At 39.2% G+C, this 15514-nt stretch overlaps 1 protein-coding gene across 1 annotated transcript; it reads right to left on the reverse strand.

The window, feature by feature from the left end:
- Positions 1–12552: 12552 nt before the first annotated feature.
- On the reverse strand, positions 12553–13512 carry LOC110287524 (olfactory receptor 5AP2-like). Its single transcript, XM_021154107.2, has one exon. It carries the CDS (start codon positions 13510–13512, stop codon positions 12553–12555), a length of 960 nt encoding a protein of 319 aa, XP_021009766.2.
- Positions 13513–15514: the final 2002 nt, after the last annotated feature.

Genomic DNA, 15514 nt, shown 5'->3' on the forward strand with positions numbered 1-15514 from the left:
AAAAGCAGCTCAAGAAAGTAAGTAATACAGCTGACAGAGTTAGGAGCAAATGCTCAGATGAGGTTGCAAACCCAACACTAACTCTAGAAACTAGCATAGTAACCAATAGCAAATGCTTCAATAACTCAAGCCATAGGATAAAAAAAAAAATATTACTCGAGTTGAGGCTGGAGGACTCAAGAGGCCCTAGAGTACTCTCCACAACACAGGACCTTGGGATCACCTTGGGATCATTGGTGAATGGAATGCAACATCAGCTCCAAAGAATTGGGGAGGGTCTTGTGCCAGCAGAAAAAGGGACAAAGGAATCCCACCAGATCAGAGGCTGGGATCCATACCAGTAGGGCCAGCCCCACCATCTTCTGCCTGAACCCACCGGAGACCTCCAGAAGCCCTACAGTGCTCTCCACACCACAGAACATCTGAATCACATTGGGATCACAGGTGAGTGGAATACAACATCAGCTCCAAAGAATCACAGAGGGTCTTGTGCCAACAGGAACAGGAATGGACGAACCCCACCTGACCAGAGGCTGGGATTCTTTCAGATCAGAGCCAGACCCACCATCTTCTGCATGAAACCGGCCAAGGGCATTGAGGGCTACAGAGGACTCTCCATTCCACAGGACCCCTAGCACACCCAGGACCTCGTGATCACAGGAGAGCACAACAGAGCTTCTTGGTCAGGGTCCCATCTGGCCTTCATTCTCAGCCAGGAGGCAGACCTGAGACCCAGACACCTGGGCACCTTCCTTGCCAGAGGAGAGACAGCCTACAGGGAGGGCTTTGACCCCAGGACTCAGGAGGTGGATCAGAGCTCCAGACTTCTGGACACCTGAACTGCAAGAGGAGAGCTTGCCTGCAGAGAGTGCTCTGACCACTGGGACTAAGGTGAGGGTTGGATTCCCAGGAGTGCTGACAGAAGCTAACAGAATCACAGGACGATCAAGCTCGAGGCAGAGAAAGCTTGAACATTAACACCAGAGATTTCCAGATGGTGAAAGGCAAACTTAAGAATCTTACTAACAGAAACCAAGAACACTGAGCACCATCAGAACCCAGTATGCCCACCAAGGCAAGTCCTGAATACCCAAACACACCTGAAAAGCAAGACTCGGATTTAAAATCATTATCTCATGATGGTAGTAGGAGATTTTAAGAAGGGCATTAATAACTCACTTAAAGAAATACAAGAGAACACTGCTAAACAGGTAGAAGCCCATAAAGGTAGAAACAGGTAGAAGCCCATAAAGGGAGCACAAATATTCCCAAGAAATTACAGGAGAACACTGCTAAACAGATAGAAGTCCTTAAAGAAGAAATAAAAAAGCCCTTAAAGAATTAGAGGAAAAAAAACCAACCAAACAGGTGATGGAATTGAACAAAACCATCCAAGATCTAAAAAGGGATGTAGAAACAATGAAGAAAAACCAAAGGGAGACAACTCTGGAGAGAGAAACCCTATGAAAGAAATCAGGAACCATATATTCGAACATCAGCAACAGAATACAAGTGAAAGAAGAGAGAATCTCAGGTGCAGAAGATTCCACAGGAAACATGGAAACAATAATCAAAGAAAATGCAAAATGCAAAAAGATCCTAACTCAAAACATCCAGGAAATCCAGGACACAATGAGAATACCAAACCTACAGATAATAGGAGTAGATGAAAATGAAGATTTTCAACTTAAAGGGTCAGTAAATATCTTCAACAAAATTATAGAAGAAAATTTCCCTAACCTAAAGAAAGAGATGCTCATGAACATACAAGAAGCCTACAGAAGTCCAAATAGACTGGACCAGAAAAGAAATTCCTCCTGATACATAATAATCAGAACAACAAATGCCCTAAATAAAGACAGCATATTAAAACCAGTAAGGGAAAAAGGTCAAGAAACATAATGGCAGGCCTATTAGAATTATTCCAGACTTCTCACCAGGGATTCTAAAAGCAAGAAGATCAAGGACAGAGGTTATACAGACACTAAGGGAACACAAATGCCAGCCCAGGCTACTACTATACCTAGCAAAACTCTCAATGACCATAGATGAGGAAACCAAAGTATTCCATGACAAAATAAAATTCACACAATATCTTTCCACAAATCCAGCCCTTCAAAAGATAATAATGGGAAAACACCAACACAAAGATGGAAACTTCACCCTAGAAAAAGTAAGATAGTAATCCTTCAACAAACCTAAGGGAAGAGAGCCACAAGAACAAAATCCCAACTTTGACATTACCTCAGAGTTACAGGCTGGAAAACAATTTTAAAGCAAATTTTCTAAAGAAACAAGCTGGAGTAGGCATTCGAATATCAAGTAAAATTGACTTCCAACCCAAAGTTATCAAAAAAGACAAGGAGGGGCACTTCATACTCATCAAAAGTAAAATCTACCAAGACAAACGCTCAATTCTAAATAACTATGCTCCAAAAGCAAAGGCAGCCACATTCATTAAAGAAACTTTAGTAAATCTCAAAGCACACATTGTACCTCACACAATAATAGTGGGAGACTTCAACAACACATTCTCACCAATGGACAGACCCTGGAAACACAAACTAAACAGAGACACGTGGACACTAACAGAAATTATGAAACAAATGGATTTAACAGATAGTTACAGAACATTTTATCCTAAAAGAAAAGGATATATCGTTTCTCAGCCCCTCATGGTACCTCCTCCAAAATTGACCATATAATTGGTCAAAAAAATAGGCCTCAACAGATAAAAAATATTGAAATTATCCCACACATCCTATCAGATCACCACGGACTAAGGCTGATCTTCAATAACAGCATAAATAATAAAAAGCCAATATTCAAGTAGAAACTGAAAAACACTCTACTCAATGAAACCTTAGTCAAGGAAGAAATAAAGAACGATATTAAAGACTTTTAAGGAAAATGAAGGCACAACATACCCAAACTTATGGGACACCATGAAAGCATTTCCAAGAGGAAAACTCATATCCCGGAGTGCCTCCAAAAAGAAACTAGAAAGAGCATACACTAGCTGTCTGACAGCCCACCTTGAAGCTCTAGAGCTAAAGGAAGCAAATTCACCAAAGAGGAGTAGATGGCAGGAAATAATCAAACTTAGGGCTGAAATCAGCCAAGTGGGAAAAAAAGAACTATTCAAAGAATCAACCAAACCAGGAGCTGGTTCTTTGAAAAAAATCAACAAGATAGATAAACCCTTAGCCAGACTAACTAGAAGGCATAAGGACAGTATCCTAATTAACAAAATCAGACATCAAAACGGAGACAGAACAACAGAACCGGAGGAAATCCAAAACATCATCAGATCCTACTACTAGACTATCATCAGATCCTAAAGACTATACTCAACAAAACTGGAAAACCTGCATAAAATGGACAACTTCCTAGACAGATACCAGGTACAAAAGTTAAATCAGGATTAGATTAATGATCTTAAAAGTCCCTGTTCCCCTAAAGAAATAGAAACAGTCATTAATATTCTGCCAACCAAAAAAAGCCCAGAACCACATGGGATTATTGCAGAGTTCTATCAGACCGTCAAAGAAGACCTAGTTCCAACTCTCCTCAAACTATTGCATAAAATAAAAAAAAAGGTACTCTACCCAATTCATTCTATGAAGCCACAATTACTCTGATACCTAAACCAAACAAAGATCCAACAAAATAAGAGAACTTCATACCAATTTCCCTTATAAATATCGATGCAAAAATACTCAATAAAATCCTTGCCAACCAAATCCAAGAACACATCAAAACGATCAACCATCATGACCAAGTAGGCAGGGATGGTTTAATATGCGGAAATCTATCAATGTAATCCACTATATAAACAAACTCAAAGACAAAAATCACATGATCATCTTATTAGATGCTGAGAAAACATTTGACAAAAATCCAACACCCCTTCATGGTAAAAGTCATGGAAACATCAGGAATTCAAGGCACATACCTAAACATAATAAAAGCAATATACAACAAACCAATAGCCAACCTAAACATAATAAAAGCAATATATAGCAAACTAATAGCCAATAAATGGAGAGAAACTCAAAGCAATCACACTAAAATCAGGGACTAGACAAGGCTGCCCACTTTCTCCCTACCTATTCAATATGGTACTTGAAGTCCTAGCCAGAGCAATTCGACAACAAAAGGAGATAAAAGGGATACAAATTGGAAAGGAAGATGTCAAAATATCACTATTTGCAGATATGATAGTATATATAAGTGACCCTAAAAATTCCACCAGAGAACTCCTAAACCTGATAAACAGCTTCAGTGCAGTAGCTGAATATAAAATTAACTTAAACAAATCAGTGACCTTTCTCTACACAAAGGATAAACAGGCTGAGAAAGAAATTAGGGAAACAACACCCTTCACAATAGTCACAAAAAATATTAAATACCTGTGATTCTAACTAAGGAAGTGAAAGATCTGTATGCCAAGAACCTCAAGTCTCTGAAGAAAGAAATTGAAGATGATCCCAGAAAATGGAAAGATCTCCCATGCTCATGGATTGCCAGAATTAATGTAGTCAAAATGGCCATTTTGCCAAAAGCAATCTACAAATTCAGTACAGATTCCCTATCAAAATTCCAACTCAATTCTTCACTGAGTTAGAAAGGGCAATTTGCAAATTGTTATCTGGAATAACAAAAAACCTATGATAGCAAAAACTCTTCTCAAGGATAAAAGAACCTCTGGTGGAATCACCATGCTTGACCTCAACCTGTACTACAGAGTAAATGTGATAAAAACTGCATGGTACAGGTACAACTACAGACAGATAGATCAATGGAATAAAATTGACAACCCAGAAATGAACCCACACACCTATGGTCACTTTATCTTTGACAAGGGAGCTAAAACTTTCCAGTGGAAAAAAGACAGTATTTTCAACAAACCATGCTGGCACAATTGGCGGTTATCATGTAGAAGAATGCAAATGGATGCATTCTTAGCTCCTTGTACAAATCTCAAGTCTAAGTGCATCAAATACCTCCCTGAAACCAGAGACACTGAAATTTATAGAGGAAAAATTTGGGAAAAGCCTCGAAGATTTGGGCACATAGATAAATTCCTGAACAGAACAATAATGGCTTGTGCTGTAAGATCAAGAATCAACAAATGGGACCTCATAAAATTGCAAAGCTTTTATAATGCAAAAGATACTGACAATAGACAAAAGGGCCACCAACAGATTGGGAAAGGATTTTTACCAATCCTAAATCAGATAGGGGACTAATATCCAATATTTACAAAGAGCTCAAGAAGCTGGACTCCAGAAATTCAAATAACCCCATTAAAAAATGGGTTACAGAGCTAAACAAAGAATTCTCAAGTGAGGAATATAGAATGGCTGAGAAGCAACTGAAAAATGTTCAACACCCTTAATCATCAGGAAAATGCAAATCAAAACAACCTTGAGATTCCACCTCACACCAGACAGAATGGCTAAGATCAAAAATTCAGGTGACAGCAGATGCTGGCGAGGATGTGGAGAAAGAGGAACACTCCTCCATTGTTGGTGGGATTGCAAGATTTTACAACTATTCTGTAAATCAGTCTGTTGGTTCCTCATAAATTTGGACATAGTACTACTGGAAGATCCAGCAATTCCTCTCCTGCGCATTTACCCAGAAGATGTTCCAACTGGTAATAAGGACACATGCTCCACTATGTTCATAGCAGTCTTATTTGTAATAGCCAGAAGCTGGAAAGAACCCAGATGTTCTTCAACAGTGGAATGGATATAGAAAATGTGGTATGTTTACAATGGAGTCCTATTCAGCTATTAAAAATGAATTTATGAAATTCTTGTGCAAATGGATGTATCTGGATGATATCATCCTGAGTGAGGTAACCCAGTCACAAAAGAAGTCACTAGATATGCACTCATTGATTAGTGAATATTAGCTCAGATACTTAGAATACCCAAGATACAATTTGCAAAGCACATGAACTCAAGAAGAAGGAAGACCAACGTGTGGATACTTCATTCCTTCTTAGAATAGGGAACAAAATACCCATGGAAGGACTTACAGAAACAAAGTTTCGAGCTAAGATGAAATGATGGACCATTCAGAGACTACCCCACCCAGGGATCCATCCCATAATCAGCCACCAAATGCAGACACTATTACACATGCCAGCAAGATTTTGCTGAAAGGACCCTGGTATAGCTGTCTCGTGCGAGTCTTTGCCAGTGCCTGGCAAATACAGAAGTGGATGCTCACAGTCATCTATTGGATGGAATTCAGGGTCCCCAATGGAGGAGCTAGAGAAAGTATCCAAGGAGCTGAAGGGGTCTGCAACCTTATAGGTGGAACAACATGAACTAACTAGTACCCCCAGATCTCGTGTCTCTAGCTGCATATGTAGGAGATGATGGCCTAGTCGGCCATCATTGGGAAGAGAGGCCCCTTGATCTTGCAAACTTTATATGCTCCAGTACAGGGGAAAACCAGAGCCAATAAGTGGGAGTGGGTGGGTAGGGGAGTTGGGCAGAGAGGGGAGGATATAGGGGAATTTTGGAATAGCATGTGAAATGTAAATGAAGATATTATCTAATAAAAAATGAAAAAAAAATACTCAAATTGGCACATGAGAAATAGGGTAAACTCCCTTGTGCCAAATCCTATGACTATTCTTTAAGTCCTAGTGTCAGTGATCTTTAGTCAAAAGTATGATTACAAAATATATGAAAAAAGAGCTACATAAGTGTTTAAATTTCAAAAATAATCATCCCTGAGATTACATTGATGCTGACAAAGGGAATTTGTTACTCAATGTCTGTGATTGCCCATGGGTGTCATCTAATCCTCCACAAGAATGATGTGAATATTGAAAATGTCTAAGATTCATTTCATTAATTATTTTTATGTCTTGTAATTTTAACCATGATGGCTGATGAACTCAGGTTGGTTGAAAAGCTGACATTTTTGGAAGAAACCCAAAATCCAAGTGAACTTTTGTTGAGGATGTCAGTAGACTTTGCGTGATGAATGAAAACAGGGAAGATATGACATCTGTTTTTTAACCTTCAGGGGATGCTTGACAAAATAAGGTGTTTGGGAACAGAATTGTAACCAGGGTGAGAAATGGCTTTTCTAGTATGATCAAAGAGTGAACATGCTATACTCTTAAGAGATAAATGGAGACTGGAGAGATGTCTCAGGTGTTATGAGTACTGGCTGCTCTTCCAGAGGACCCCAGGGTCAATTCCCAGCACCCAAATAGCAGCTCACACTTTTCTGTTACTCCAGTTGGGGGGGATATGATACATTCAAGCAGAAATGCAAGCAAAGCATCAATGAACATGAACAATTTTTTAAAATCGTCAATTTTTTTTTTAAGAAAAGAGATAAACATTGGCATAGCAGAGAGCTCAAAATAGGCAGAATTTAAATACACACAAAGATCATGGAGTATGTTAAAAGAAACTTTGAAGAGACAAAAGAATACCAAGAACTGATCCCATATACCTACATTCCATGTGTGTGTTTATTCAAATTATACTGGCAATGATCTTGTACTAGAGGTGAAGATAGAGGTGGGAAATGAACTCAAAATCCTACAAAGCTAAGGACAAAACAATAGAGAATAAGTTATAATTCTATAATCTTGAATAACCTGTAGAGGTGTCCTATTTATGATTTGCTTGTATTTAAAGTTTAAACTTAATTAGCCACATACCACACCATATTTTGTAGAACTCATGATTCCTACCTAACTCTTAGCCTCCTGGGAGGCCAGACAACCTCTTGACCATATCTTTGTATTTCTACCTCCATTTGTACTGTTCTTAAACACAGTAATATCTTTTTACTTGAATATGCTCACCACCACTCTCCTGAAGGCAATTTTACTTCCACCTGTCCTACATCGACAGCTTTGTACAGAGGTGTAATATGACCAAGGCTCTAGTGTTGATACAGGTACTATTATTGGCTTTCTTCCTCTAGACTGGACCTGAAGCCCTTTTACCTCTTCTTATTACTGGTTTGCCCATTCTATATCTCTTCTCTCTCTTCCCTGAGCAGATGCTGAAGTACCAACAAACCATCTGGCCCAAACAGTGAGGGTTAAGGTACAAATTGGAGCTGTAGCACTTCTAATCTAGCATGACAGTTTGTACTGATCAGGTTAATGGGGATAATTTCTCTTTGGCTTGTACAGAGACGTGAAAATTTAATCTGATTTGCTATTAATTAGTCTGTCCGATCATTAACATAATGTTTCACTAAATACAGAAAGAAAAAAAATAATTCTTATTGCACAGGCAAGTACATCAACCAGAGCTCAGTAATAGAAAAGTATTGCCTTTTGGGTACAGCAGAAAAGCTGTACTGCCAATGGGACCAGGACCCAGACTTTGACATGTTTCTTAGTATTAGGGATAGGTTATCTTGCACCATATGTAGTCTTCTAGTTCTGGGAAGAAATACACACCTTTGTAAAATGATTAATTTTCAATGGATCGTAGAGTATGCTGTGGTTTGGAAAACAGAGTGGAATGATTCGGCCCTCAATGAGATTAAATAATCACATCTTAAGTGAGAGTAATATAATGCTTTATCAAACAAATGAAATAATTTAGATGGCTCTTTTTTATTCTTTTATTAACAACTATTTATGGAACAAATAATTCTGTGATAAGTGTTGTGCTTGGTGATAGAGTTATAGAAGTCAAATACAGCTGACATGAATCATGCCTTGGTGAAATTTTGATGCAGGTAGATGATATATACCTATTTGTATATATATGTGTGTTCATGTTATATTCGTATACTTATTTAATTGTAATTGTGATAATATATAGTGAAAAATCAGAGTTCTCTAAAAGCATATATGTGAAGATTTGGGTGGTATCCAATGGATTATCCAAATTGAGTCATGGAACTGGCTGTGATGGAGCATGCTCATAATCCAGAATTTTGGAGGTAGAGGGATAAGTATTGCTATAAATTTCAGAGCAATGTTGACTACATGATATCATATTTAATTTAATAAAGGAAAGAATGAACAAAAATAAAGCAGAAAATAAGAGAGAAGAAAGGAGGCAGAAAACATAATGTGTGGACGTTTTGAGGAGGCCAATGGCTTTGAGGAACATAACAGAGAGATAGGAGTTTGGTGAGCCAAAACTGAGAGTTTGGCCAGAATTATAAATTCTTTATAATTATTATTATTTTATTGGATATTTTCTTCATTTACATTTCAAATGTTATCCCCCCAAAACCCCTATCCCATCCTCCCTCCTCCTGCTTCTATGAAGGTGTTCTCCTACCCACCCACTCCTGCCTCTCAATCCTCACATATCCCCTCTACCTGGGCATCAAGCCTTCACAGGACCAATTGATGTCTGACAAAGCCATCCTCTGCTACATATGCAGCTGGACCCATGGGTCCCTCCATGTTTACTCTGGTTGGTGGTTTAGTCCCTGAGAGCTCTAGGGGTGTATGGTTGGTCGATATTGTTGTTCATTCTATGGAGTAGAAAACCCCTTCAGCTCCTTCAGTGCTCAGTCCAATGGTTGGCTGCAAGCATTCACTCTGCATTTGTCAACCTCTGGCAGAGCCTCTCAGGAGATAGCTATATCAGGCTCCTGTCAGTACTTCTCACCATCCACAATAGTGTCTGGGCATGGCTCCCCAGGTAGATCAATCTCTGGATGGCCTTTTCTTCAGTCTCTGCCCCAAACTTTGTCTCTGTATTTGCTCCTGTGAGTATTTTGTTCCCCCTTATAAAAAGGACTGAAGCATTGACAGCTTGTTCTTCCTTCTTCTTGAGCTTCATGTGGTCTGTGAATTGCCAGACACTAGAAAGAAACCTGATGTCAGTCAACAGAGAATTGGATACAGAAAATGTGGTACATTTATACAATGGGGTATTACTCAGCTATTTAAAAGAATGAATTGATGAAAATCTTAGGTTAAAGGATAGAGCTAGAAAATATCATCCTGAGTGAGGTGATATCACAAAAGAACACACATGGTATGTAGTCACTGATAAGTGGATATTAGCTCAAAAGCTAGGATTACCCATGGTACAATTCACAGTCCACATGAAGCTCAAGAAGGATTATAAATTCTTAAGCCAGGGGTGAGGTGGAGATAGACTAAATGTTTGGAGATCTTGTAACAGGTGTCTTTGCTGCTCACTTCCATGAAACATTTGGGCTTTATCCTAGGGGCAAAGGAAAGCTATTAAAAATTTCTAGGTTTAGTTAATATGGGGGCAGTTGTAATTTTTAATCTTTCCCAGTAGAAAGCACACTAAACAAATTTTTCAGCTAGATTCAAAAACACTTGTGTGTGGCTGGAGCAGATGAGGCATTTCCACTGTGCATCTGAGCAGAAGGCAGCACCCCTGAGAGACTGAACACTAATTACAATTCTACTCTAGATCCAGGTTTTAACCACAAGGAGTGTGTTCTGCAGGCTCTATTTCATAATTGAGGGTAATTACAAGAAGATAAAACTAGATTAGAGACTATTAGGCCCAGTACAACAGGGAGCTCTGTGGGGGGCCGGGAAGGGAGTAGGAAGAACTAAGAACTAAGAAAGTCTTTCCCAAACCGCTTGGCATTCTTGGGCTCAATGTGTAAGTGGAAGTTTGGGGATGGCTGTCCTGCTTCTGGTGTTTCTAGAGGTAGCGCCAGAAAGGACAGCAAGGGGCAGAGTTGGTATTATGCAGTTGGAGGTGCCTCTGGGAGAAAGTAAGGATGGCTACGATACCAAAAAATGGTGTAAGAAGAAAAGGGATTTTAAAAAAGTATAGTCAGTATATGCAGAAAATATGTCTTATTTCACTTTATCTACCACACATCCATTGTTTTGACTAGTCATTGATTGATTTAATCAACAAGTGATTATTTGCAACTGTTCTGTGTGGATTGCTATGCTAGGAGAATTTAAGAGGAGTAAGGACGTATCCCTGAGACTTAGATGCAGTAGTTTCTCTTGTTCGATGAATGAAGTGTGGTCAGCCTTGAAATTATATATGTATATTCTTGGTAGTGTGTATGCATATATGTATACATGTATATGTATGTGTATACATGTATATGTGTATATGTAAACATACACACCACCAACAAGAATGTACTTGGCAAGATGTATTTATATGTATTTGTACATATGCAAAATACATACATATGCACACACATATGTATATATATATAAAACATTAATAAAGAAAATTCAGCTGTAAACTTAAGGAAGGGACATGTAAGGAGTTCAAGGGAAGGTAGGTGATATTAATTTGAAGGGAGGGAAGGGAGAGGGGAAACATAATGCAATTCTATTTCAATTAGAAACATACTTTTCAAAAAAGAATAATAAGGACAATGGTGTTCCAGACTTTGAGAGATTTAACTGTTCAAATGAGTCAAGTAGCTGCACTAGCATTTTATCAGTAGAAAATCAGATGATCTAAAGAAAGAAGACAATGTAAGCCACAGTAGTTGGAATGTGGATGAAATTCAAGGCAAGATACAGTGAAGGGCCTTGCTAGGGAGAAGCTAAGGGAAGATAATAGGAAGGCCTGGAGGATGAAGAAAAATGGATATAGCACAATGACTGTGTCTATGTGTGAAGTGTGGAGAGATTCTTGAAGGTATTGGCATGTGGATACATACAGACATGGGTAGGTAATTTAACCAGGAAACCTTTATGCCAACAAATAATTCAACTTCTCTCATAAACATAGAAAAAGCAAGCAAGAAAGGAAGAAGCATTTATGGCATGAAGCTGTTGTTGCAAGCCGGGTCTTTTTAATGATTGACACATAAATTGTACACAATAGCAGGTTTCATGTGGCATCTACATATGTATGCATAATGTAATTTGATCATCTTTACCCTTTATTCTCTCACCCATGCTCCCTTTGAGCCCTGTTTTCTCCTTAGTACACTATTCTATTTTAAAATCTTTTAATGTCTAGGCCCCATATATGAGAAAAGACATGATGTCTTTCTCAGTCTTGATTATTGATAGTTTCCAGCCAAATCCATCTCTGTCTAGTTTTTGTTAACAATATAAGTTTGGCTTTCTTTAGACTGAAAAATTCTCTGTCTGTCTGTCTGTCTGTCTGTCTGTCTGTCTGTCTGTCTCTCTCTCTCTCTCTCTCTCTCTCTCTCTCGTGTTATATGTGTATGCATGTACACAAATGTGTATCTATATGAGTCAATATTATATTTTATCTATTTTGTAGTTGATAGGCAGGAAGGTTGACTTTATATCTTGGTTCTTGTGAATGATCAGGTTTGATATTTCTACTTTCCTCTTAAAAGGAAACAATGCATGACAGAGTAGCCTGGTAGAGTTATATATAGATTGATATATCGACTTGTTCTGTTCAGGACATCAACTGAAACATTAGTCTGTAAAAACTGAAGGGAGACTCCCTCCTCTGCTACTGATTTCCCTGGAAGAAGGGAAGAGCATTTGTTTGAAACCCCAAGTTGTCAATCAAGTTCCTGGCACCCTCTAAAGAAGCACAAGCTCATGGGGAAAGGACTCTCTGGGGATGCAGAAGGCCATTAGGTTTTCATTGGATGCTTCCACTTACTCAGGAGTTTCTGCACTGCCTTCTTAACATCCTTGTTTCTCAAGCTGTACACAATGGGGTTGACCATGGGGGTGACCACAGTGTAGAGCAATGAGAAGACCTTGTTTAGGGCCGTGGCCTGAGTTGCTGTGGGTATGGCATACACTGTTCCCAAAGTTCCATAGTACAGAGAGACCACGATGAGGTGGGAGGAACATGTGGAAAAGGCTCTTTGCTTTCCTGCAGCTGATGGCATCCTGATGACAGCAACAACAATGTTTATATAGGAGGCTACAGTGAGCAAGAAGGGTCCCATGGTGACAAAGGAGGCCATGAGGAAAGTAGTTCTTTTTACTTCCTCGGGATCAGAACAAGCCAGCTTCAACACAGGGGCAAGGTCACAAAAGAAATGATCAATCTCATTGGATGCACAGAACTGGAGCTGGAATGTCATTGTGACAGTAACAACAGGTGTTAGAAATCCACCCACCCAAGATCCACCTGCAAGCAAGAAACATGTGTGGAAGTTCATGAGAGATGGGTACCGAAGTGGGCTGCAGATTGCAAGGTATCGGTCATAAGACATACTTGCCAGGAGAAAACACTCAACTACTGCCATGGAGCCAAAGAAATAAAACTGAGCCACACATCCTGTAAAAGAAATGGCCTCTGGACCAGAGAGAAGGGTCTTCAGCATCTTAGGAGCAATGGAAGTTGTATACCAGATCTCAAGGAAGGAGAAATTGGACAAAAAGAAATACATGGGAGTTTGGAGGCTGTGGTCATTGGAAGTAACTGTAAGGATGAGAATATTCCCCATTAAGGTCATTATGTAGATTCCAAGAAACATTCCAAAAAGTAAAAATTGTAAGCCATGGAGGCTTCCAAATCCCAGAAGGAGAAATTCTTTGATTGCAGTCAGATTACCCATATCTATGAGATTCGGGCTCATGATCTGAGGAGAAGAAATATAAACAAATGGCAAAAGAGAAAACATACTGGAAAGGAGCAGGACCACCATGTATCCTGTGTAGTACAGAAAGCCTTGTCTCCTCCCTGCTAGGGGCCATTCTGTATACGGTGTACTAACAAACTTGCCCAGCAGCACTGGATTCCTTCTTTTTTCTCTTGATGATGAAATAATAGTGAAGAAATGACCAAAAGGAGGAGAGGTTTATTTGGCTTATGGCTTGAGGGATGCAGGTCTTTGTGATAGGGGAAAGCATAGCATCAGGCTACTCTATGGTGGCCTGAACATGTGGCTGGGATGCACCTCTTACCTCTTTGTATTTCAGTGGGCTTGGAAGCACAAATGGGATAGGAAATCCTATAAAATGTAAGGACTGCTTCAAGTTACCCACTTTCTCTAATGAGACTCCATGTCCTAAAGGTTCTAGAACCTTCCTCCATAGTTCTACAAGAGAGGAATTCAGTGTTGAAACACATGAGTTTATGTGGGATGTTTCTCATTCAACCCAAAATGCTTGTAAAGAGATCTCAAGTTAAGGATCCCTTAAGAAAGAGTGACTTCAATGTTTCTTTTCCACTTGTTTCCTTTGACATAATTACTGCTAAATCCACCTTTGCGGGTCTCCCAGTAGGACGCACACAGTATATAATGGTAACTCTGAGCAGCAGCTTCTCTTAACAATATTACCTGAACTTCTAAAACAATATTAAAGACTCAATAGAAAAGTGAATCCCAAATCTTAAAATAACAGTAAATCAGACAAGTCTTTCCTCCTGCATCCCCCCATCATGGTGGATTTCACTAATATCTCTGGAAGGAGGAGGCAAATTCAGAATTATTGATCTTAAATTACCAATAAGAAAAATAAGAGTTTCTGCTGGACTCTGTGGATATGTAGCTGATTGCTTCCATGGCATCAAATTCCTATGGAAATTGGGGGAAAATGTATGTAAAGTTATTCACTGGAAATGTTAGAGAAAAATAATGCTCCATCATTCATAAATGAAAATGACATTCCTGACTCACAAGCAGTAGGATGTGCATTTAAGAGGGTTGCCCCCCCCACCAGCAGCCAGGATGGGTTAGCAGTGAGTCATGGCTATAGCTTCTCCTTGCGCACTTGCTCCCCCATGCTTAAAGACCCTTATTTGTGAAGTGGCTGTCTGATCACAGTGCCTGGACTATGATAGGATTACAAATTTGTCTGTGCTGTGGCATAAATGAGGAGAAGGTAGGAACCCAGAGGTAGGGGCTTGATTCCATCAGTGTTCAAAGCTGAAGGCTCAGTTTGTGACTAGAAAAGAAGGAAGAGCCATCCATCTTTTCGACTTTGTTTTTGGTAATGACAGTGTTTCCTAAAGAGGTTATAAATAATCACATTTTTGGTTTTGCATGTGAAATCATAGTTTAACTGTACTCAACAATCTGGTTATTTAAGAGAATCTTATTAGAATGCTTCTGAAATATGAAGGAATCTTTCATAATTTACCCTTTGCACCAATCCAGATGTTAGTGTATTAGGGTTTTGTCAAGGAAGATCCACTGATACTACAGGAATATAGGACACTTGAACTGCATGAAGTAGCGTTGGCAATGATTACAGTGTATAAGAAAAATCAATCAGCAGCTAAGGTTGTCCCTGGAGGTGACAGCTGCTTCCTAATTGGGGAATTAAACTGCAGTGTCCTCTTACCATTTTAGTTTGTCTTCAGAGACTGCCAGCCTGCATTCAGAACCAACATTAACATCATTAGATTTTTATCATTCAATCCCAAGTCTCATTAATTAGTAATGGAATAAACTTGACTCCCCCCACTTCAGCTTACAAGCATGTTCTTTGGTGTGTCCAAATTCAAAGGCTTATAGCCTCCCTAAGTCCACTCGTTTATTGCAGTGAAGAGAGATTAACATAGATGCAAAAGAGAAGTTTGGAAGTCTTCTCTGTTTCATTCTCTCACCACATACCTTTGGACACGCACATGTT

Source organism: Mus caroli, unplaced genomic scaffold (assembly GCF_978045245.1).
Source record: "Mus caroli unplaced genomic scaffold, Mus_caroli_1 scaffold_5, whole genome shotgun sequence".
Classification (NCBI taxonomy): Eukaryota; Metazoa; Chordata; class Mammalia; order Rodentia; family Muridae; genus Mus; species Mus caroli.

Bases quoted from the DNA above. Each gene is read 5' to 3' on its own strand.
- LOC110287524 (XM_021154107.2), bottom strand. From the start codon at position 13,512: ATGAGCCCGAATCTCATAGATATGGGTAATCTGACTGCAATCAAAGAA.